This window comes from Echiichthys vipera (genome assembly GCF_963691815.1).
Source record: "Echiichthys vipera genome assembly, chromosome: 1".
Lineage (NCBI taxonomy): Eukaryota > Metazoa > Chordata > Actinopteri > Perciformes > Trachinidae > Echiichthys > Echiichthys vipera.
The window spans coordinates 2,490,852-2,513,377 of record NC_139826.1 but is presented as its reverse complement, the minus strand read 5'-3'; the positions used below and the strand labels follow the sequence as shown (position 1 = coordinate 2,513,377).

General features: G+C 42.3%; 1 protein-coding gene across 1 annotated transcript in view; it reads left to right on the top strand.

The window, feature by feature from the left end:
• Positions 1–468: 468 nt before the first annotated feature.
• Positions 469–22,526, top strand: part of LOC310948110 (mucin-5B-like) — a gene marked incomplete at both ends in the record, with an annotated part of 43,945 nt that continues 21,887 nt past the window's right edge. Inside the window, 24 exons of the mRNA XM_083915124.1 lie at positions 469–535; positions 696–755; positions 875–1,136; positions 1,465–1,579; positions 1,904–1,994; positions 2,075–2,181; positions 6,398–6,626; positions 8,300–8,425; positions 8,556–8,673; positions 9,578–9,716; positions 10,010–10,120; positions 10,654–10,723; positions 12,731–12,868; positions 13,567–13,731; positions 13,815–13,909; positions 13,999–14,125; positions 16,160–16,415; positions 16,816–16,868; positions 18,829–18,932; positions 19,033–19,184; positions 19,302–19,440; positions 20,812–20,922; positions 21,799–21,978; positions 22,102–22,341. Coding sequence (XP_083771250.1) covers positions 469–535; positions 696–755; positions 875–1,136; positions 1,465–1,579; positions 1,904–1,994; positions 2,075–2,181; positions 6,398–6,626; positions 8,300–8,425; positions 8,556–8,673; positions 9,578–9,716; positions 10,010–10,120; positions 10,654–10,723; positions 12,731–12,868; positions 13,567–13,731; positions 13,815–13,909; positions 13,999–14,125; positions 16,160–16,415; positions 16,816–16,868; positions 18,829–18,932; positions 19,033–19,184; positions 19,302–19,440; positions 20,812–20,922; positions 21,799–21,978; positions 22,102–22,341 — 3,255 coding nt within the window. The remainder of the gene's footprint in view (positions 536–695; positions 756–874; positions 1,137–1,464; positions 1,580–1,903; positions 1,995–2,074; positions 2,182–6,397; positions 6,627–8,299; positions 8,426–8,555; positions 8,674–9,577; positions 9,717–10,009; positions 10,121–10,653; positions 10,724–12,730; positions 12,869–13,566; positions 13,732–13,814; positions 13,910–13,998; positions 14,126–16,159; positions 16,416–16,815; positions 16,869–18,828; positions 18,933–19,032; positions 19,185–19,301; positions 19,441–20,811; positions 20,923–21,798; positions 21,979–22,101; positions 22,342–22,526) is intronic.

Sequence of the window (22,526 nt, the reverse complement as noted above, 5' to 3'; positions counted from 1 at the left end):
AGACTTGAAAGTAGTGATTCATGTATAATCTTATTGAGAATATGTTTACTGAATAAATAAATCAAGTGAGAAATAGGCTAATTTTCTCATTGACTTCTATACAATCTGACTTCAGCTTCACTTCAGATCCGGAGGATGCTGCTTAGTGTGATCCAAGAACACAAGTAAAGTAAAAACACCAACACCATGTTCTTTCTTGTGAACATGGATTCCACCTTAGTATCGTCAGTGGCCTTAAAGTGCTATCACAGATGTGGAGTGAACATCTCTTTGCAACCTCACCCTCCATATCAGTTGTTTGAAGGGGAGTGAACCAGGGACCATGGAAATAAATGTGACAAGCAAGAACAGTATGAATCACCATATCAAGCTATGCCACTCCCTTACCTGCCACATTAAGACCTTGCCCCCTGCTATAAAGAGCTAGACCTCCCTCCCATCGTCCTCAGAGTTCCTGTGGAGAAGCAAATGGCTATGGCTAACGAGTGGCTGTTATGGCTGACCCTGTCTGCCATCGTAGCTGCTTGGCACAGCGGTACATATCTTACATTCTATTAGGCAGCCTTACCAATATTACAAATGGGACTATTATCAGTCCAAATGTTTACCCATGTGATACAGCCTGATTGTGTGTTAATGTAGTTTAAGATTTGATGATTAATTACGTGACAAATAACTCTTACTTCTTTCAACAGAGGCAAAGTCTGCTGTGAACACGTTCTCCTACCTGTCCCAGATGCCTGAAAAAATGACAGGTGAGCTTGTTGGTTAGTAACTGTAAACCATGCAATGTGTGAGAATTCCTTCATGAAGGTCAAGACCTGTGTAACATATGGCTACTGTTGTGTTGTCATGTCCTGGTCTGTCTGTGTAGGTGTAAGTCCAATCCACAATGGCCAGGTTTGCAGTACATGGGGCAACTTCCACTTTAAGACCTTTGATGGCGATGTATTCCAGTTGCACTCCACTTGCAACTACATCCTAACGTCTTCATGCAGGAATAGTTACAAAGACTTCAACATCCAGATAAGAAGAGAGGAGTCTGGCGGCCAAAGCACCATCAAAAACATCATAATGAAGCTAGAGGGCTCAGTAGTGGAGTTGTCTGAGGGCTCAGTGGTCATTGATGACACATCGTAAGTCAAGTCCTTTTTGCTCTGCCTGCATAATGTATTGTTTTATATTGGATTGTGCATATGAGCCATATTTAATCACATTGTTTGCTTGCTATAAAACACTAATAGGAATGGTTTGGATTGCAGCTGTGACTTGATTAGCAAGGACAGGAACAGACAACTTTTAGAAATCCCTTAAAAATCTATTCATAGCATTTTTTTTAACCCTATTGAGTACATAGGATAGTTGAGTAAATTATTGTTGGAAAATACATTTTCAGAAGAAAAACATGCTTCTATGCAAATGTTTGATGCTTTGTTTAGGATACTTTTTTTTTTTTTTTTGCAGAGTCATCCTACCATTCAGTCAAGGAGGAGTGCTCATCGAGAAGACTCCCACCTACATCAAAGTTAAAGCAAAACTTGGATTAGTGGCTATCTGGAATGAGGAGGACTCTTTTTTGGTAGGATTGTGGCTGAATCGAAAAGTACTGTCAACACTTTGAATTAGTGTATATCAGGGTTAGGCTGCACACTGAACACATTTTATTTATGCTTCATATTAATATCAATAATAATATCATTGCAGTAACAATGGAAATATGTATTAAGTAGGCCTCCAAAATGACTAACTGAAGGAGTATTGTGAAATACCAGAATTACCATTCTATTCTGAATAGTGTATAGAGTGACAACAGAGTTAATTTATAATAGACTAGAATAGAGTGTCACTGAGGCTGTGCTCCAGATTCTAGATCCTGCTCAAGGCGATGGTTTTGTCCTCACAGGTGGAACTAGACCCGAAGTACAAGAACCAAACCTGTGGTCTTTGTGGAGACTTTAACGGAGTCCAGCTCTACAACGAGTTCTACAGCCATGGTACACTTTGACCCACTTTGACAGTCAGTCAGTGGAGGCATGGCCACAGAACTGAGATGTTTCTGATATTACCCAAACAGGTGTGAAAATATCCCCCAATGATTTTGCTAGCTTCTGGAAAATGGATGGTCCAACTGAAAGCTGCTCTGACTACACACTGGAATCAACACAAAGCTGCAATGACATGGTGAGGCTCCGCTCAGTTATATGGATATCAAGATGGAAATTCTTGTCTCATGGTGTGAGTGCAGGTTGATGCTACTGGTTTTAGCAACCACTAAAACGCTAGCAAAGCCTTCTGTGTGTTAACAACCAAAACACGAGTAGAACAAGGTCTAACAAAACTATTTGCAAAGCCAATTTTAAACCAAATGTTGTTTACATTCAAATTTAAAAGCTTTTCTTCTTCCCTTCCTCTGGTGGGACACTGCACCGTTTCTTGGTATGTTACCACCACCTGTAGATCAGTGGAATAATGTGGTAGGACTTTGCACAAATGGAACACCGGGGAGACACTCATAGAAAAACAACACTATGGCACTACAAGCAGGCTAAATGGTCATCCAAGCATCCAGCTGGTCTTTGTGAACCCCTTCAGGTACCAGGAACTTTAGAACATGTGCTCCGTACATAGTTGCAGGATATGTCTCAGAGAGAAAGGCTATGATGGAAGAAATGGAAAGATTAGTGCCAACAGAGTTCTCTATTGAATATGTGGAGTGACATAAATCAGAGAGGAAGGAAAGTAGTTCAGGTTTGATGAAGTCAATTTGACGGAAATATTGCATTTATAATTTACTTGGAGATGATTAACAGCGTGAGGATTAAAAGCGAGCCAGCTTTATGACACCGGAAAACCAGAGTAAAGCCCAAAGCTATTTGACTAACCCAATAATCCTGCATTATTCTGTCAAACTGAATATTGTAGAATGAGATGTCACTAACTAAAGATGCTAGAATAAGACTATGTGTGGGTTAGGTTGGCTGGGGGAGCTAGTGCCGCTAGCATGCTAACAACAGAAGTCCTCAAAGGTTTATCACAGTCATCTTCTGGGGGATATTGCTTTGCATCAATTAGCATCTTGTTAGCTTAGCTGCGGTTTGGAACCGTTCCAGCTACACCACAGGGGTTTAAAACTCAGTGACGGGCTAAACTGGACGTGGTCACAGGTTCAGCTGAACCGCTGCTAACCTGCAGCTGAACTGGGTGTCTTAGCTGCCCAGCAGGTGTGTCAGAGGAGGGCACTGAGAGTAGGTGTGTCTGGCTTCCCAGCACACACTGGGGCAATGGAATAATTATTGGTATCTTAAAACTGTATGCATGGATGGATTACTGAGCAGGCCTATAGGGCACAGGCCATCATTTTATGAGTCAGGGGCCCATAAAGTCAGGCCTTATGGGCCCCTGACTCATAAAATGATGCTGAATAAACCACAAATGATCACAAAAACAAAACTCTTTGGTTAAGATTAAAGGTCCCATGTTGTAAAAAGTGTCCAAAACGAGTCCATGTCTTTTTTGATTATAAAACAGGTGGAGATGCTATATAAATACTGTGAAAGTATCATAATGCTCAACCCACAGAGAAATGCACACAGCCTGTATTCAGAAACTGTGCCTTTAAACCTGAAAAGACATCCTGTGTGCCCACCACTCGCAGGAGGAACCGCTGGGGTCGGGTACGCTGCTGCACGGGTGGAAAAGAAGGTGAGGGGCAGCAGAAGCTGGCTCTGGGGACATGGAATGTCACCTCTCTGTCTGGGAAGGAGCTAGAGCTTGTGCGGGAGGTGGAGCGCTATCAGTTAGATCTGGTTGGGCTTACCTCCACACACTCGGTTTCGGAACCGTACTCCAGGATAGGGGTTGGACCCTATTATTCTCTGGATTTGCCCAGGGTGTGAGGCGCTGGGCGGTAGTGGGGATACTCACAAACCCCCGGCTGAGCACAGAGGTGTTGGAGTTCGCCTCGGTGGACGAGAGGGTCACCTCCTTACACCTGTGGGTGGTAGGGGGGAAAACTCTGACTGTTGTTTGTGTATATGCACCGAACAGCAGTTTAGACTATTCTGCCTTCTTGGAGAACCTGAATGGAGTCCTGCCTGGGGCTCCAGTAGGGGGCTCCATAGTTCCCACGTGGGCAATGATGGAGACACCTGGAGAGGCGTGATTGGGAGGAAGGGCCTCCCTGGTCTAAATCCGAGTGGTCGTCAGTTAGTAGACTTCTGTGCTAGTCACGGATTGTCTATAACTAACACCATGTTCGAACATAAGGATGCTCATAAGTGTACGTGGTCCCAGAGCACCCTAGGCCAAAGGTCGATGATCGATTTAGTGATCGTATCATCTGATCTGAGGCCGTATGTTTTGGACACTCGAGTGAAGAGAGGGGCAGAGCTGTCAACTGATCACCATCTGGTGATGAGTTGGGTCAGAGTATGGGGGAAGATTCTGGAAAGACCAGGTAAGCCAAAACGAGTAGTGCGGGTGAACTGGGAACATCTTGAGGAGGCCCCTGTCCGAGAGATCTTCAACTCACACCTCCGGCGGAGATTTTCTCGCATCCCTGTGGAGGTTGGGGGCATTGAACTGGAGTGGGCAATGTTCAAAGCTTCCATTGCTGAAGCTGCAGCGGTGAGCTGTGGCCTCGAGGTCTTAGGCGCCTCAAGGGGCGGTAACCCTCGGTGGTGGACACCGGTAGTCAGGGAAGCTGTCCGACTGAAGAAGGGCTGCAGCCTCTGCTGTGTCAGAGGCAAAGCAGCAGGTGTGGGAGGAGTTCGGAGAAATCATGGAGAGGGACTTTCGAGCGGCACCAAGGTGCTTCTGGAAAACCATTCAACATCTCAGGAGGGGGAAACGGGGAACCGTCCAGGCTGTTTACAGTAAGGACGGGACTCTGGTGACCTCAGCCGATGAGGTAATCGGGCGGGGGAAGGAGCACTATGAGGAACTCCTTAATCCTTCTAACATGGCCTCTTTTGTAGAGACAGAGCTGGAGGCTGATGGGGAATCATTGTCAATATCTCTGGCGGAAGTCACTGAGGTAGTCAAACAACTCCACAGTGGCAAAGCACCAGGGATTCATGAGGTTCGTCCAGAAATGCTGAAAGCTTTGGGTTTGGAGGGGCTGTCTTGGTTGACACGTCTCTTCAACATTGCGTGGAAGTCTGGGACAGTGCCAAGGGAGTGGCAGACTGGGGTGGTGGTTCCTCTGTTTAAAAAGGGGGGTTCAGAGGGTGTGTGCCAATTACAGGGGTATCACACTACTCAGCCTCCCTGGTAAAGTCTACTCCAAGGTGCTGGAAAGGAGGGTTCGTCCTATAGTCGAACCTCCGATTGAAGAGGAACAATGCGGATTCTGTCCTGGACATGGAACAATGGACCAGCTCTTCACTCTCACAAGGATCCTGGAGGGGGCCTGGGAGTATGCCCATCCAGTCTACATGTGTTTTGTGGATCTGGAGAAGGGATATGACCGAACCGACCTCGGGAGATACTGTGGGAGGTGCTGCGAGAGAATGGGGTGAGGGGGTAATTTCTGTGGACCATCCAATCTTTGTACACCCAAAGCGAGAGCTGGGTCCGGATCCTCGGCAGTAAGTCGGATTCGTTCCCGGTGGGGATTGGCCTCCGCCAGGGGTGCGCTTTGTCACCAATCCTGTTTGTGATTTTCATGGACAGGATATCGAGGCGTAGTCGTGGTGGGCAGGGGTTGCAGTTCGGTGGGAGGAGGATCTCGTCCCTGCTTTTTGCAGATGATGTGGTCCTGATGGCATCGTCGGTCAGTGACCTTCAGCACTCAATGGATTAGTTTGAAGCTGAGTGTGTAACGGTTGGGATAAGGATCAGCACCTCTGAATCTGAGGCCATGGCTCTCAGCAGGAAACCGGTGGATTGCTTACTCCAGGCAGGGAATGAGTCCATACCCCAATTGAAGGAGTTCAAGAACCTTGGGATCATGTTCACGAGTGAGGGGATGATGGAGCGTGAGTTTGGCCCGAGAATCAGAGCAGTGGGAGCAGTGTTGCAGTTGTTCTACCGCACCGTTGTGACGAAAAGAGAGCTGAACCGGAAGGCAAAGCCTCGGGATCCCCCAGTTAGAGCTGGTTAATGTGGCCTGGGAAAGGGAAGTTTGGTGTCCCCTGCTAAAGCTGCTGCCCCCACGACCCCACCCCGGATAAGCGGTTGAAGATGAGATAAGACATACAAAACAACTAAAAATGGTGCTTTGTTTCTACATAGACAGAGTGGGGGGCCTCTTACATGACTGTGTCCAGGGGCCCATTGTCTCATAATCCATCCATGACTGTATGTGTAGCCTTTGCAACAATTTTGACAGAATTGATGCTGAAATCATCTTTGCATGCTTAATCATTTTCTCTTTTTCTGTCTGTCTGTCCTGTAGAAACCTCTGTGTGAGCAGATCCTCACAGGGCCGGCCTTTAACAGCTGTCACAGTCTGCTGGACGTTGATTCCTTCACTGCTGCCTGTGTTGCAGACCTCTGCCATTGTAGCAATGGTCTTGATAAACATGTAGACCCCTTCTGCCTGTGCAACACTGTGGCGGAGTTCTCCAGACAGTGTGGCCATGCTGGTGGCCAACCCCGCAACTGGAGAACCAAAGAGCTCTGCTGTGAGTACACTCATGAGACACTGCTAATGGAATATTCCATGGGTGGGAGGGGTTGTTTGCCCTGTTTGGGCCATGGGTTCACTGACCTAAAACACACAAAGACCAAAAATCACACCTGATTAAAGAAACCGAAGAAGAGGCCAAATTAGAAAAAATACAAATAGAATTGAGATATCTGCCTTTTGTGAATGTAACAAAGAAATGTAAAAATTCAAACCATATCAAGGGCACTCTGACAATATTCTTACATATAAGCTCGAGTTTGTAATGTAAGCATAATTCAGTATTGAGGAGGAGAGTCAATGTTGCACCCTGTGTCTTTTTTGTCAGTCACGTATTCAGTTTTAAAATGAGCTGTACACAATATAGGCATATATAGGTATATATGTTGCAGCATCAAGTCATTTGAAAAGTTTTTTTTCTATCTTTGTATGGAGGATCAGGAGTTAGCTCAATTAGTATATAGTAGTTGAAGGTTGAATATGTAGAATCTTTATTAAAAGCTATATTAAAAAAAAAAATACACCCACGGAGCATTTTGAGCATTCACTCCATAGATTGAGATAAAGGCATTAAAAACACCTGCCCAAATGGCTATGTTTCTCCTTGGTCGCTAAAATCACTTTCATTATTACTTAGCTGGAACGGCTAACGCTGACGGCTAACACTAACGGCTAACACTAACTGTCAGAAATTAGTCGTTACACTGTATGATTCATCACTTGACGTGGCGCTGTCTGATCGCTTGACACACTCGGCTATGAGGGGACTACGATCTTGAGACCCTAGATGGCGGCGTTCTGCTCATTCTCCATATTCAACCTGTAATTAAACAACGTGTCCTTACAGCATGCGAGCGTCAGACTGTCACGTTGCATAGCGCAGTATCAGACGCTGTCTATCCTCACTGCAGCCGGTTATAATCTTGTTTGATCATGTGACGTCGCAAAAACAAACCATGTACCTATCAGCTGTGTACTCAAGATCAGACCGGAGACTTGACAATTTAAATATTCTTGTAGCTACCACACTATCATATCACCATCTCCACTTTTACAAAACAAAACACAACAATAATGGTCTTATATTTTCTTACGAGAGACGTTCAGCTCCCTGGCGATCTCCCTCCAAGCAGCTGCCAGCTTATTTAAGCTTTTGTAGTGAAACAATGAGGTATCGTACAGATAACGCCTCTTTTCAACTTCATCAAACAGCTGTTCTTCATCCATCGCGGCACTTTCCACGCGTGCAACAGGAATAAAATAGAGACCGGGCGTCTGACAAAAGTGCAGTTCCAAACGACATTCCAATAGGAAACAATCTGATCAAAGTGATTTTGTTGCTGACGCTCGCGTCGCATGCTGTTAGGACACAGAGTTACAGTCCAGGAAGCAAACTAATTTTGTATCTTTAAGACTTGAAGTCCTTGTACTCGTTATATAAACATTCATATTCACATTCACTCACAGTCTCTCATTAACCAAACACTGATGTCAGACTGAGTAAGCTCTCATTACGTGAGACCAACCACACCCCTTCTCAAAGCATAGGAGTTCTGTTACTGGGGAGGAAGTGTGGGCTGGACCCAAGCTACAAAAGTCAAGATTGTGTGAATGAATGCTCAGAATGTAAATCGGAGAGGTTACATAAGTCAAGCGGAGATGTTTTCACAGGGAAGTCATGTCCCTACAAAATGGAGTTCAAGGAGTGTGGGAGTCCTTGTGCTGATACCTGCTCCAACCCAGAGGCCAGCCATACCTGTGACAACCACTGTATCGATGGATGCTTCTGCCCTGCAGGTACGCACACGCACACGCAAACACACGCACACACACACACACACACACACACACACACACACACACACACACACACACACACACACACACACTCTTAATGTGTTTCAGTTCAATACATCTGGACTTTCAGGCACGGTGCTGGATGATTTAAGTGGAAAGGGTTGTGTCCCACTGAACGAGTGCTCCTGCAGCTACAACAGCAAGATCTATGGATCTGGGGAGTCCTACTCGAGTAACTGCAAGAAATGGTATGATATATATTATGTCAGTCTGTCTGCGCGTTAAAAGAACACTCTAAATTATGGAAAATCTGTCAGTTTATTCATTTCAAATTTGAATTTGAGATGCACACAAATCTTTTTTTATTTTTAATAAGAAAAACAGTGAGGCCTCAGAATCGATCCAAGTATTTAAAGGGATCTACATTATTAAGTTGAGATCCATCAGCAAAATGAATAGCTAACTCAGCAGATGGATGAATATAACAGTTTAACCTGCATATAACTATAATAATAATAATAATAATAATAATAATAATAATAATAATAATAATAACTTTATTTGTATAGCACCTTTAAAAACAGCAGTTTACAAAGTCCTTTGACATAATAAAAATCAAAATACAAACATAAATACAGTATAAACAAAATAAATAATAATAATAACAATAGTAAAGTCCAATAAGGTAGAACATAACCATGAATTACACATCATTGTATGTGTGTAAAAAGGACAAAGGAGCAATGAGATAAAAGGATAAAAAGACGACATCACAGGAAGGCACGTCTATAAAATGAGTTCTAAGAAATGATTTAGAAGAGGACACTGAATCAGACAATGAACAAAACAATAAGAAATAAGATCATTAAAATAAAAATACAGAAATGTAATATCTCTCTAAAATAGTCCTTTGTGGTAGACCCTTCTCAGTGGTTCAATAGTCCAATTGATTATGATGAAAAGAAACACACTGACAATGATTATGAAGGGCATAAAGTCTATACCGAAGGATGAGAATACACTTAATTGGTAAATTTTACAAAGGCAGTACAAGAATTCAATTTCTATTTTTTCAGTGTGTGTCCAATACGGAGATTGAGTAGTTGTTTTTCAGCAGATGTTTTTCAATGAGATCAAATTGTATGTCTCCAGTGTGTGTGATAGAGGCCAGTGGAAGTGTACAGAGGAGAACTGTCCAGCAACCTGCTCTGTTGAGGGAGGAGCTCACATCAACACCTTCGATGGAAAAGTCTACACCTTCCATGGGGACTGCTCCTACGTCTTGGCTAAGGTAGCACACATCATCAGTGATGTTAGGGCCCCCCCCCCCCCCCTAAAAAAGAAAACAAGCTTCTTCTGCTGGTATTCTACCTCAATTCAATTCAATTCAATTTTATTTATAGTGTCGAATCATAATAAAAGTTATCTCAGGACACTTTACAGAGTAGGTAAAGACCACACTTGGATGATTTGGCTGTTCTCTACCTTCACTGGCTATTTCTTTGTGGTGTGAATTCTTCCACACCTGCAGGTATGTTGCTTGAGTTCAACAGTAGTTGGATAGTTTGGTGTTTGTATGTTTAGGACTGCAGTGGAGCCCAGTTTGTGATACTGGGAGAACTGATGCAGTGTGGACTGACTGAGAGTGAAACCTGCCTCAAGTCTGTTACCCTGGCTTTGTCTGGAGGGGCTAATGTGAGTATGACACACACACACACACACACACACACACACACACACACACACACACACACACACACACATATACAGGGATCCCGAGGCGTTCCCAGGCCAGTGTGGAGATCTAATCTCTCCCCCTAGTACTGGGTCTTCCCCGAGTCTTCCTCCCAGCTGGACGTGCCTGGAACACCTCCCTAGGGAGGCGCCCAGGGTTCAACCTTACTAGATGATCCTGAACCACCTCAACTGGTTCCTTTCAACGCAAAGGAGCAGCAGCTCTACTCCGACTTCCTCACGGATGCTGAACTTCTCACCCTATCTCTAAGGGAGACTCAAGCCACCTTCCTGAGAAAACTCATTTTCGGCCGCTTGCACCCACGACCTTGTTCTTTCGGTCATGACAGGATATCATATCTACTATTATTTATATTTATCAAAGTGTATGTTATATGTCAATGCAGTGCAAGCAGGATTTGTTGCTTTTTTAAATCATTGAACATGCCCAGATTGGAACGATTTCAATAACATGTGGTCTCTTTCATATAAAGGTGATCAGCATCCAGTCCAATGGCAAGGTTTTTGTGAATGGCATCTACGCTCAGTTACCCTTCTCTGCTGGTGAGAGACACTCCCCTGTTCAGCACTCTCTTCTGATCTTCTGATGCTGATCACTCTTTCTATCTATCAGACAAAAATAATACTATAGGGGCAACAGTATATTTTCCTATGGAGTGTATACCACACACAGTTCAGCTAAATGACTGATGAGCTGATAAACAGTTCCTGTCAGTTCTAAATATTTCACAGTATGGCCCAAACTGTGATATCTTATTTCCAACATTGAGTGTAGTCTTTCAGTGTCTCTTCCTCTGTACACCACCTGATGGAGACTGTAACACACGAGCTGCAACAAGTACATTACACCAGAAACTTTGGATTAGAAGGGCGATTGTTCAACTCACAGTCATTTCATGTTTCGGTGTCACGTGTTTTTCCACAGCCAGTGTTTCACTTTAGAAGACTAGCTGCATGTTCTGTGTATTGATTCCAATGTAATAAGTGAAGGTGAACACAGATGATCTTTCCTTTAGCTCCATAATCAGTGAAGTTCATATTGGACACATTTTGACAATGAAATGGCATTTTCAGCAAACTGATCAGGAGAAAATTAACTTTGTTTGAGTTCTGTTTCTGTCTCAACAATAATCTCTCACGAAATCTGTGAACACAACTTAACATCAACGCATGTTCACGAACACCTCAGATAAATATGTTTTGTAATGCTAAACATGGCTGTTAGCAGTGTAAATATCTAATGATAGCAAAAGAAAATCGAAATAAATTATGCACATATAACTTTTCACCAATCCACATGACTTTCACTACATGTTCAAATGAAGCTGTAGCTACTCAGAATACAGGAATTGTATTCCATTTTGTGCAATTGGTGCTCCCTGCGTCCATATGTCATGTATGTTCCCCGCTTTGCATGTGACTAGAGATGTTTCCCGCTTGTCACAGAAAAGGTCCTATGTTTTCTGGTCTGTTATTTTTTCCACAATCAGTGCTGAATTCCCTGGCAAATAGGCTTATGTAGACCCTAACACTACCCCCTAACCCTGACCCTAACCGTAACCCCTAACCCCAACAAAATGCTGAATTAAATCCGCGGAGGCAGAGGCTTATGGGACCCAAGAACATCGGACCCTTTCGAGAAAACATAGGGATGACCCCCTCCCTTAACTGCCCATCGAGGTGTCCTATATCAGGAATGAATGGAATTTGCGGTGCGTCTGACGGTTCTGGCCTCCCCATCGTCCATTAATCCCTAATATAGGACACCTTGTTGAGCATTAACCCTTATTAATTTCATTCTATAAAGAGAATGATATAAAACACAGCATCTGGCTCATTACCTTATTGTAGAAATCCTGTTGGCTTGTCCAGTGACACACACCGGTCATGATAAATAAAAAGGGGATGGGGTGGTGCATGGGCAAAAACCCTGTGAGGATCCAGGATCCTTCAATTCCTTGCAGCAGTACCTCAACCTTGATGATGAACCCATGGCTGTGAAACAAGTGAGGATCATTAGTGTGTGTTAGTGTGTGTCTTGTGCATTCACTGACTGTTTCCCATCTTTACTGAAGATCTCTGGCCTGGATAAGATGACAGCTGTCACTATGTCCTGACAGTAGTACATGTTCCTCTGCCTCCACCTATTGCTCCTAATGGCATCTGAGTCCACCGCACCCGACTGACAACAGTCAGTCAGAGCAGAGGAGTCTCTGACATAGTTTCAGTGACTGCCCATGAACTCTGATCAAACTGTGAAACTAGGCAGTGCTGATCAAATATGAATCAAAATTCTGATACTGTATTGCTTATTAATCTCCTGAAATGTTTTTAGAAACATATTTCAGTTTACTGTTTACCTGTAAAATGAGAACGTTTGGGACCATGTCAAGCTAAAACCAAGCACTTCCCATCAGCCGGAGCAAGCCTCTCCTTTTAGAGCTAACTAGTATGCTCAAATGTGTTTCTGAAAACATTTGATGCAATAAATTTGGTCTCTTGCCTTCCACTCATTTAACAACCTCCATTCCTCTTTCTCTAAACTCCTAGCTGGGATCTCCGCCTTCAGAGCATCTTCTTTCTACCTGCTGGTGCAGACATCTGTTGGTGCTCTGTTGGAGGTGCAGCTCCAGCCAGTCATGCAGCTCTACGTCACAGTGACCACTGACTACCAGGCCAAGACCTGTGGTACGTGTGTGAAATAGTGATGGTGATGCTTATTGGCTGTGGCAAACAGCAATATGTGAATAAAAAAGAGGAAAAGGGTGTTCTGTAAACAAACACATGAAATGATTCCAGCACCCAGGGATAACCATGTAAACAGCATCAGCCTATATCCATCAGAGGAAGAAAGTAAAAATACTTAGACTGAATAAAGTCAGATATGCTCATTTTGATTTATACAATGTTACCATGAGTGTAAAACATCAAGACAGGACTGTGACAGGATTACAAGTTATCCAAGTTACAAGTTCATATCTTTTTTTAGTATTTCTTTTCTCCATGAAGCCAGAGGTGCTTATTCAATGTTTAGTGTAGCAATTTTAAGCTACCATAGCCTTTTCAAACCACACAGGAGAATTACCTCTACAGAAACACTGACAGTTTGATTACATTTAAACAGTCGAAAGTTGTGATTAGTTGATGGTTTTTAAATATTTCATGGATTGCATTTTAGTGGAAGTTGCAAAACCCAAGCACAGAGCTAATTTATTTTTAATTGAGACAATAGTTGCTGCAGTGGGATGATGTTGAACACTTTCTTTGTATTGGATGTTTGGAACATCCGTCTGTTTCAGTATGAAATAAGAGGGAACCATAGAGAGATGAAGCCATGTTGGGAGGAGCTGAGGTATTGTCATTACCATGATGGTGTCTGTCTGCAGGTCTGTGTGGGAACTTCAACAGTAACCAAGCTGATGACTTTCTGAAGCTCAGTGGTGTTCCAGATGCCACAGCAGCTGGTTTTGTTAACAGCTGGAAGACACGTGCTGCTTGCCCTGATGTTAAGAGTAACTTTGAGAACCCCTGCAGTCTGAGTCTGGATAATGGTAGGTCGGACTCTTTAACATCCTCTGTTATCACTGTGGGTTCTTAACAGTGACTAATACTGGTCCTTGTTTGTCACTGACAGAGAAGTATGCCCAGCACTGGTGCTCCATGGTGAGTGACCCTCAGGGAGTGTTTGCCTCCTGCCACTCAGAGATCAGCCCTGACTCATACAAGGAGGTGAGTCTAACAGCTGGACCTGGACCAGTCTCCAGACCTGTGACTTGGCCTCTCATTACACTACTTTGTTTTATTTTGTCTCCTCTCAGAACTGCATGTATGATAGCTGTAACTGTGAGAAAAGTGAGGACTGCATGTGTGCCACAGTTTCCTCATATGCCCATGCCTGTGCAGCTGCAGGAATCCACGTCAATGGCTGGAGGAAGACCATCTGTGGTGAGTCGTGAGTCATTGAAAGAGACACATATCAAACCCTTGAATGGAAGGATTAAATCATCATGTCTAATTTTATAGTTGTCAAAATGAATCCTGCTCTGAATGCAACAGTAGGGTAATATTGTTGCATGCAGCATGGAATTAACCCACTAATGGCTCCCGGGGCAAAGAATAGCTTTGGGCCTTTGATCATGAAATTGGACACAGGACACACACCCTTGTCATTCCTGACAATATTGTAATTTGGTGCTCTTAATTCTCAAACCAATTAGAATTTATTTTAAATATGACGAACCAAAGTGACACACTGTGGTCTCTAGACTTTTGGTCTATGGTCATCATGTAAAGTCATCAATAAACGGCGTGGAGTACACGCTACACAAAGGTAGGCTGGCTAACTTACTTATAGATAGCAACTGCTAACATCATTTAGTGTAAGCGTAGCTTGAGGCGTGTGCTTGTGATATTGTATCATGCGTGAGCGAGAGTCAGCTCTGTGCAGAGGCAGAGCACATTTTTTCTGACACCGGATGATTTATGTTGTTCTATCGGAGCATAGTGTTGGATTCAGTGAATATGATCAAACAAATGATGCCGAATGGGACTTTATAGTCTCAGGACCGCCATCAATGCTCGTGCTCGTACACGTGTGCATGCTTATGCTTGTGCTCGTGCTCGTAAATGTGCAATCCTGCTTTTCTAATGCCCACCTCTCTCAATAGGGCCTCGGCAGCTACCTAGGCAAGGCACACCGTGTTCATGCTCTCAGAGTCCACTGGGGGGAGTATGATGCCTGATATATAATGGGATCCTGATAAGGGACCATCAGGCTTCAGTTAGCAGTAATGTTTCTTCCATAGTTGTATAAAAGTAGAAGGATTTTCAATTCACACCTTTTAAATGTAGTTAATTTAACTGAGGTTCAGGAACAAGACCATACCTTCTCCCTTCACTAATCCCGTCGCTTTCTCTGGTTCGTCTCAGTTTTCACGACCCCCCCGGAAACCTCGTTCTTCTCCCCCCCCCCCCCCTTTTTAATAAGACAGCAGCTCAGTAGTCCACACTACAATGAGAGGCTTCTCGACATGAACCCGGGGGGTTGATGAATTAGCACACATCGAGGCGTAACCCCTCTCTGAGCTACGCTCCCCGGGCAGGTATGACATCCATACACTCCTCAACCCGCTTCGCACAATTCATCCCGACGATCGACCGACATTCTTCGTCCCTGGCGATCGACTCCATTCTCCATCCTTGGCGATCGACCCTCTCATCATTCCCTCAACTCCGCTCTTAATCCCACCTAAACGCACCCTCACCCTACCTTCTTGCATTCCCCGGCTATTCCAATGAAACTTCTCCAATATCGTACAATCACAGTTCGTGAAAACTAATTTTAAATGCATCATTTAAAGTTTTTTATGCTGCAAGAGAAAGCAGAAGGTGTTATTGTACCATCTGACCTCACAGTGTCGATGTAGTCAGGACCATTACTCTTATTTACCTAGAGAAGAAACAGTAGGACAGTGGGAAAAAAAGTACTGATTGACACAAGTTAGTTCTAAAAGCATCTCTTTTAGCTGACATGGTCTTTTCCAACACTGTTTTTATAGTTAAACAGTGTTATATGATTATAAAAAGTGTTATCTTTAAACTATAAGGAGAGGGAAAATATTTGTATATGTCTAATAACATATATTAGATCCACAGATAACATATATTTACAACAAGAACCAGAATATGGTCTCAAAGCCTGTCCTAAACTAGGACTGAACCACCAGTTACATACAGTATATATACATATGTAAAACCAGGTCTCTACAAATGAGAGGCTAAAGAGGTCACTGGTAGTACAGAGAGGTCAAAGCTGTGAATACCCCCACAACTCAGACAGAGAGCATTACAAATACAGCCCTGCAAACACTTGAATCCAAAAAATACTACAGAGACTAAATGTTGCTGTAGCACACTGGGCTGAAAAGGACAGTAACACTGGTATGGTCATTCAATGATTTTGTGGTGTGACTTCCTCAGGGAAATATGCCAGCACCTGCCCCAGCAGCATGGTCTACTCCTACAACATCACATCCAGCAGTCACACCTGTCGCTGCATCAGCACCGCAGACCTCAGCTGTCACTTCTCCTTCCCGCCCATCGATGGCTGTGTCTGTGAACAGGGAACCTATCTGGATGACACCGGGAATTGTGTCCCACCTCAGGCTTGTCCCTGTTATGACAAAGGTTCAGTGGTGCCTCCTGGACAGGTCGTCAACAAAGACGGTGTCATGTGGTATGAAAATGATGTTGGTTTTTATTTTGTTATTGCAGTGGTGTGTTGGAATTTAGTACGTTCTAATGAGTGCACATTATACCTCATATCTCATGTGTTAAGCACTGAAATGTTAAGTATATTAATACATACAACATGTTTGAATCATCAATCAGCCTACCAACGGATCATAAATACAATATTACAATGAATGACTCGCCGTAAACCCTTAGTTAAAAGACCTGTCAATCTATTTGAGAGTGACAGACAGGTTTGGATTCTTCACTCTTTGTTTACAGTTGGTTTAGGGAGCTGTAGTAGAACAATTTGACATATTTATATACTGAAAATAACACAGATGATTAGACAGTGCTGCAAGGTTATGTATATTAATGTGTTTTTTTTTATATTTCCCCACTAGCACTTGTAAGGAGGGCAGACTCAGCTGCATTGGAGAGTTTTTTGTCCAGCCATGTAAGTTACATAATATCGAATCACATGATACATAGAAGTCTAAAAGGGAGTGCATCATTACCTTGCTTCATTACCTCCTGATGGTACTGTACAAACACACGTAATAGTTAGTGTATGAATGCTGTCTAGGAAAGAACAGCTGTGACGGACTTGCAGCTCAAATATTTGGTTTCTATGGAGGACTGAACTAGCCAAAAATAAATGCATTACATAATAAAAGACAGACTTTTTAAATGTAAATGTATTCATTTATTTATTTATTATGTATTTGATATATACCTGTGTGTGTGTGTGTGTGTGTGTGTGTGTGTGTGTGTGTTTGTGTGTATATATATGTCTATTTTTTTTCAATGTATTTATTTATTCATTATTTATTTTCTTTATTCATTTTATCTTCATAATGTACAGTAAATAAGGAAGGGGAGGCTATCTCCTGACCAGAGGTAGCGTGTAGTGAGCCTGCCAGTGTGTAGTCGATAATGATGGGCAAATGATTTCTTCATATTAACCATTTTCTTTATTTTCCACTAGATGTCCACTAGATGGAGCGCTCTGTTCAACAAAGAGTTGAAAAAACACTGAATTACATTCCCCAAAGCAATTTCGGTGAAAAGCAACTGGACTTGGTTATTTGTTTGTTAGATTGTTAAATCTAAGCTCAAAGAACAACTGTTCACAAATTGCCTCCTGTGACTTCAACTCCTTGGATGAGAGGTGAAACGTCTTCCTAGACAAATAACCAAGTCCAGTTGCTTTTGACTGAAAGTGCTTTGAGAATAACGATGACCTGGACAAATGAGAACATTCACAGGCTTACTGAATTACATTGAGCCTTTTTCTTTAAACCAACAGCTCCATCTAGTGAACTCAACAAATACAACTAATGCTTCATGAGGCTCCATCAAGCCTCGTTTGACCATTACTGATCTATGCACTCAAAGGTTGATCCACCAATAGGTGAAACGTTGTCCCTACAACACACTATGAAAGTCAGCCCCCGCATTTGCATAATAAAGAAATGCATCAAGAAATATATAAAAAAAATAATACAGAAATTAATTAATGCCTTATTAAAACAAATAATACATATAATTATAATGGATGTCAAATAATTGCATTAATCAATTCATTAATTAAAAACAAATAATATATATAATTATATTCAGTTAAAATAAATAGATGAATTATTAATTAAAACAATTATACATGTAATAATAATAAATGAAAAATAAATAAACAAAAAGGAAAATCACATATGAAAATGAATAAATAGTTGAGTTAAAAAGGTGAATAAAGAAGACAATTAAAATATAAATCAATTTTTGTCACATTTTATTAATTAAGTATTGTTAATTTTTCATATTTTTGGTAAATCAATGACATTTAAATTTCAACTTCAATCAAGTAATTTATTTATTTATTTCTAGATTTTTGCAGCTTCAGTCCCTCACAGTCTGCGTCATTTGAACTAACTTTATACAAAAAATGCTCTACTATCACACTATAATACAATTATTTTGAGTTCATAACAGTTTTAAAGGAACTATGGTCACTGACGCTCTAAGTGAAAGATGGATACCAATCTCGTGTATTCGTTAAATACAGAGCTTGAGTCAGTGGTTAAGTCTGGGAGGAGGAGAAAACTAAGCTCTGTTCAAAAAAGCACCTACCAACACCTCTTACACACTTCATTTGTTAAATCTATTAAAAAAAACAGATGTGTAAAAGCAATGGCTACATTAAAACACGTCGAAAAATACAAAATACAATAAAACACATTACTAATGCAAAATTCCAGGGGTAATTTAACCTGCAAAAAAGAACAAGAAAGAATAGAAGCTGCACCACTTTCTACACTGTATGCCATTTCTGTTAGAAGGGGAAGCCATTTGCTGTAACCTGTAGAGAGACTCATTCATTTTAAAAATACACAAAAGTAATTTCAGATGTCTTTTCTCAGCAGCCTGTGCTCCTCCCATGGTGTTCTTCAACTGCTCTGCTAATGGTCCAGCTGTAAAAGGAACTGAGTGTGAGAAGAGCTGCAACACATTAGACATGGCCTGTGTGAGTCACCCAGCATTAACCTGCCCATCAAAAGTCTGGATCATGTTGGTGCAGAAATGAAACATACGACTGGGGATTGTAAATTCGATCTCTTCTCCAGGTGACAACCGGGTGTGTCTCCGGATGTATGTGTCCATCTGGGATGGTGTCAGATGGTAAAGGAAGCTGCATCAAGCCTGAGGCCTGTCCCTGTGTTCACAACGGCATCTCCTACCGACCAGGAGAGACCACCAAGGTGCACTGCAACACCTGGTAGGTGAATCACAAGTGGCGTGAAATGCTGTAAAGCTCAAAGTATGCAGCAGGAACTTCACCTCCATCTGCAACTGACGTGTAGTCTGATGTCATCTAATCTCTACCTGTTTACAGCACTTGTAAAGACATGAAGTGGCAATGCACTACCAACCAGTGTGATGGGACCTGCTCTGTCTACGGCTCTGGACACTACATGACTTTTGACCAGAAGCGCTTCACCTTTGATGGCAGCTGTGAATACATTCTCACTCAGGTATGAGAAAAACCGTTGGTGAACACAATGATGGAACCAATGTGCATTTTCCAGAAGTGTTTGGATCGATGAGTGCACACGTTGTCAATAATGACAGACTCAACATGACTGAGGATACTAAAGAATAAGACAATGTGTAGAATAAAAGTAAAATCTAAATCACTAACTGACCCTGTCCTACAAAAGCTTTTGGTACGTTGCACAATATCACAGGGCCATACTCTTGAATGCTTACTTTTTGTATACAGTACCGGTTAAAAGTTTGGACACACTTTCTTATTCACTTGAATAGGTAAGCGTGTACAAACAAAAGACTGGTATTGTATGTTGCATGCAAGTATAGGCCATAGACTGTTTATAAAGATGGACGGCTTGACGGCTCCCCAAAAGTTAAGCCAAAACCTCTGGATCACCCCCTGGTGGCTGGCTGCGGTACAGGTCATCAGTCCCGCCCCCACCACATTAGTGGTCAAAATACCCCTTAAAATATATTTTTCCCAAAGATGTTCTGCTCTGTCATTTGAGTCATTTAGTCATTTTGTCAAAGAGCAAAAAAAAAAAGGAAGAAATTGTCAACACATTTAAGCAGTTTCTCATCACCAAGTATTCCGAGTTCGGACTTGGCAAGTTTGACTTGGGAGTCCACACTCCGGAAGACAGAAGGACGCAGTTTGCCCGTTAATGTGAAATGCATTCTGGGATAACTGGCTGTCTGAAGTCCACACAAGTCACTTCCAATGCAACCTCGACAAAATGGGTAGAGCAAGTCACTTTCAGACATTTGGACTGTACTTGGCGAGATGTGGACTATTAAATTTGAACAGTATTTGGGGTGCGACTGGGGTCGCCTGTAGTTACATCTTACTGCAAAAGAAGCCGCTAGAAACAACATATTTTAATTCTTTTGGATCACAACTTTAATAGGCCTAATAATGAAAAAAAGAGGCTCTGGATTACTTTATACAGTCTGTGCAAGAGATGTGTTTATGAGTAACAGTGTATACTTTCTGAGTGAGAATTGTTGCTAGTGTTTTCGTCCAACAAGCTGATTTTAGCTAGTGGTGTGTATCAGCAGTGCTCTGTGAGAAACTTCCTCCACCATTTTCTTCACAGTCCTGCTGGAGGCTGGTATAGAACTTTGGCTGGTAACAGACTTATTATATAGAGCATCGAATGGAAGAACGGAAATATATAAATTATGTAATACTTTAGAACTCAATTCCTGCATGTCACCAACTGATCTCCATGCTTCAGTATATTTGGTTTGCATCAATACCAATATCCAACACCTGAATTCTTTCCAGAAGCAGCAAGTCAAGCCACAAGCAGAGCCCCTGATAATTATTGTTTGCTTGTGTGTATGTTCCTCAGGACTACTGTGGCAGTGCTCAGAGTAATGGAACCTTCAGAGTGATCACTGAGAATGTTCCATGTGGAACCACAGGAACCACCTGCTCCAAGGCCATCAAGATCTTTCTGCGGGTAAACAGTATAAAACACTGTCAAGTGCTGACACACAACGCTGAAGTTCAACACAGATTCACACAAGTAAACGGACTTGACACATTTAGAAGTCAAAGGCAACAGGGTCTTCTTTCTTGAAGACACTTAGCCTCTCATCCGAAAAGGCTACTTCAGTTCTAACTTAGCATTTTTACACAAATATCATGTAGACAGGAATGTCAATATGCAGACTCTAAGCACTTGATTGTGAGGTTCATGGAATGCAGTCGTTTTTAAATGACGAAAGAGAGATCAATCTTTAATTATGTCAGTGTATTAGTTTGGAAACTTGCAGTTCCTTTGCAATTTCCAAGAGGCGTTTTCAACAGTGCAGACCTAAATGCTTCTGGATGCAGTTTAGATAGACCTAAAACCAATGAGAACAACAAAATGTGACCTACAACCAATCAGAGCAACTAAATGGTGTAGTGCTGAATGTCACATGCAAGTTGAGACTGAGCTTGGTCCATTTTGAAGCAAGCTTTTACATTGTCACACTTCAGCCAGAACACTGAGGTCAGCAGATCAAATGCTGCTGGAAGTCTCCAGGACCAGACTGAAAACCAGAGGGGACAGAGCCTCTGCGGCGGCTGCCCCTAGGCTCTGGAACAGCTTGCCCTAGCTTCTCCATGGCTTTTAATTCAGGCTGAGCATGATAGCTGTTTACTGTGTTTTGTGTATATTTTTTTTATTCTAGTTGTGTTGTATTGTATTGTATTGCTTAACTGTACAGCACTTTGGTCGACTGTTGGTCTCTATAAATAAAGTTTGATTTGATTTGAAGAAAAAACATATATTTAGAACTGGCCAGCAATACAGCTTTGATGAAAAATCGATGTCTGTCCTTTGTTTAAGAGTGCAGAACTGATTCTAACAGAGGGAAGCTACAAACTACTTTCAAGTGGAAATGAAGAAACAGTTCCATTCCATTACAGCAATATGGGCATCTACCTGGTAATTGAAGCAGACAATGGACTCATTCTCATGTGGGACAGGAAGACCAGCGTGTTCATCAAGCTCAGCTCAAAATATAAGGTAACCCTGCGATATGTGAAGGATGGTTTTGGTTGGACTACAATTGATTTTCTCAGACAACAAAAGACACACATTGTTTTGATACTGAAGTCGGCCAACATATAAGGAGCTTTACTTTTTCAGGGTCTTGTGTGTGGGCTGTGTGGCAACTATGACGACAATGCAAACAATGACTTCACCACAAGGGGCCATGCTGTGGTGGTCAACCCACTGGTGTTTGGGAACAGCTGGAAGGACTTACCAAGCTGCCCCGGCGCTCAGAGCATCAGCAGCCCCTGCACAGCCAACCCATACAGACAGGCCTGGGCCCAGAAACACTGCAGCATTATACAGAGTGACGTCTTCTCTGCCTGCCACTCCACTGTAGGTCATTGTTGAAGAAGAGACCATGTTAGACTACTATGAGCTATATAACTGTATATTATTTGATCATTATTTTTAATGCATTAACATGTATGCAACATTGTGATGTTGTAAAGTTGTGTTAAAGTTTTGTGAAGAGGAAATTTTTATACTGTTATGTAGTTTTATCTCTAACAATGCATGAT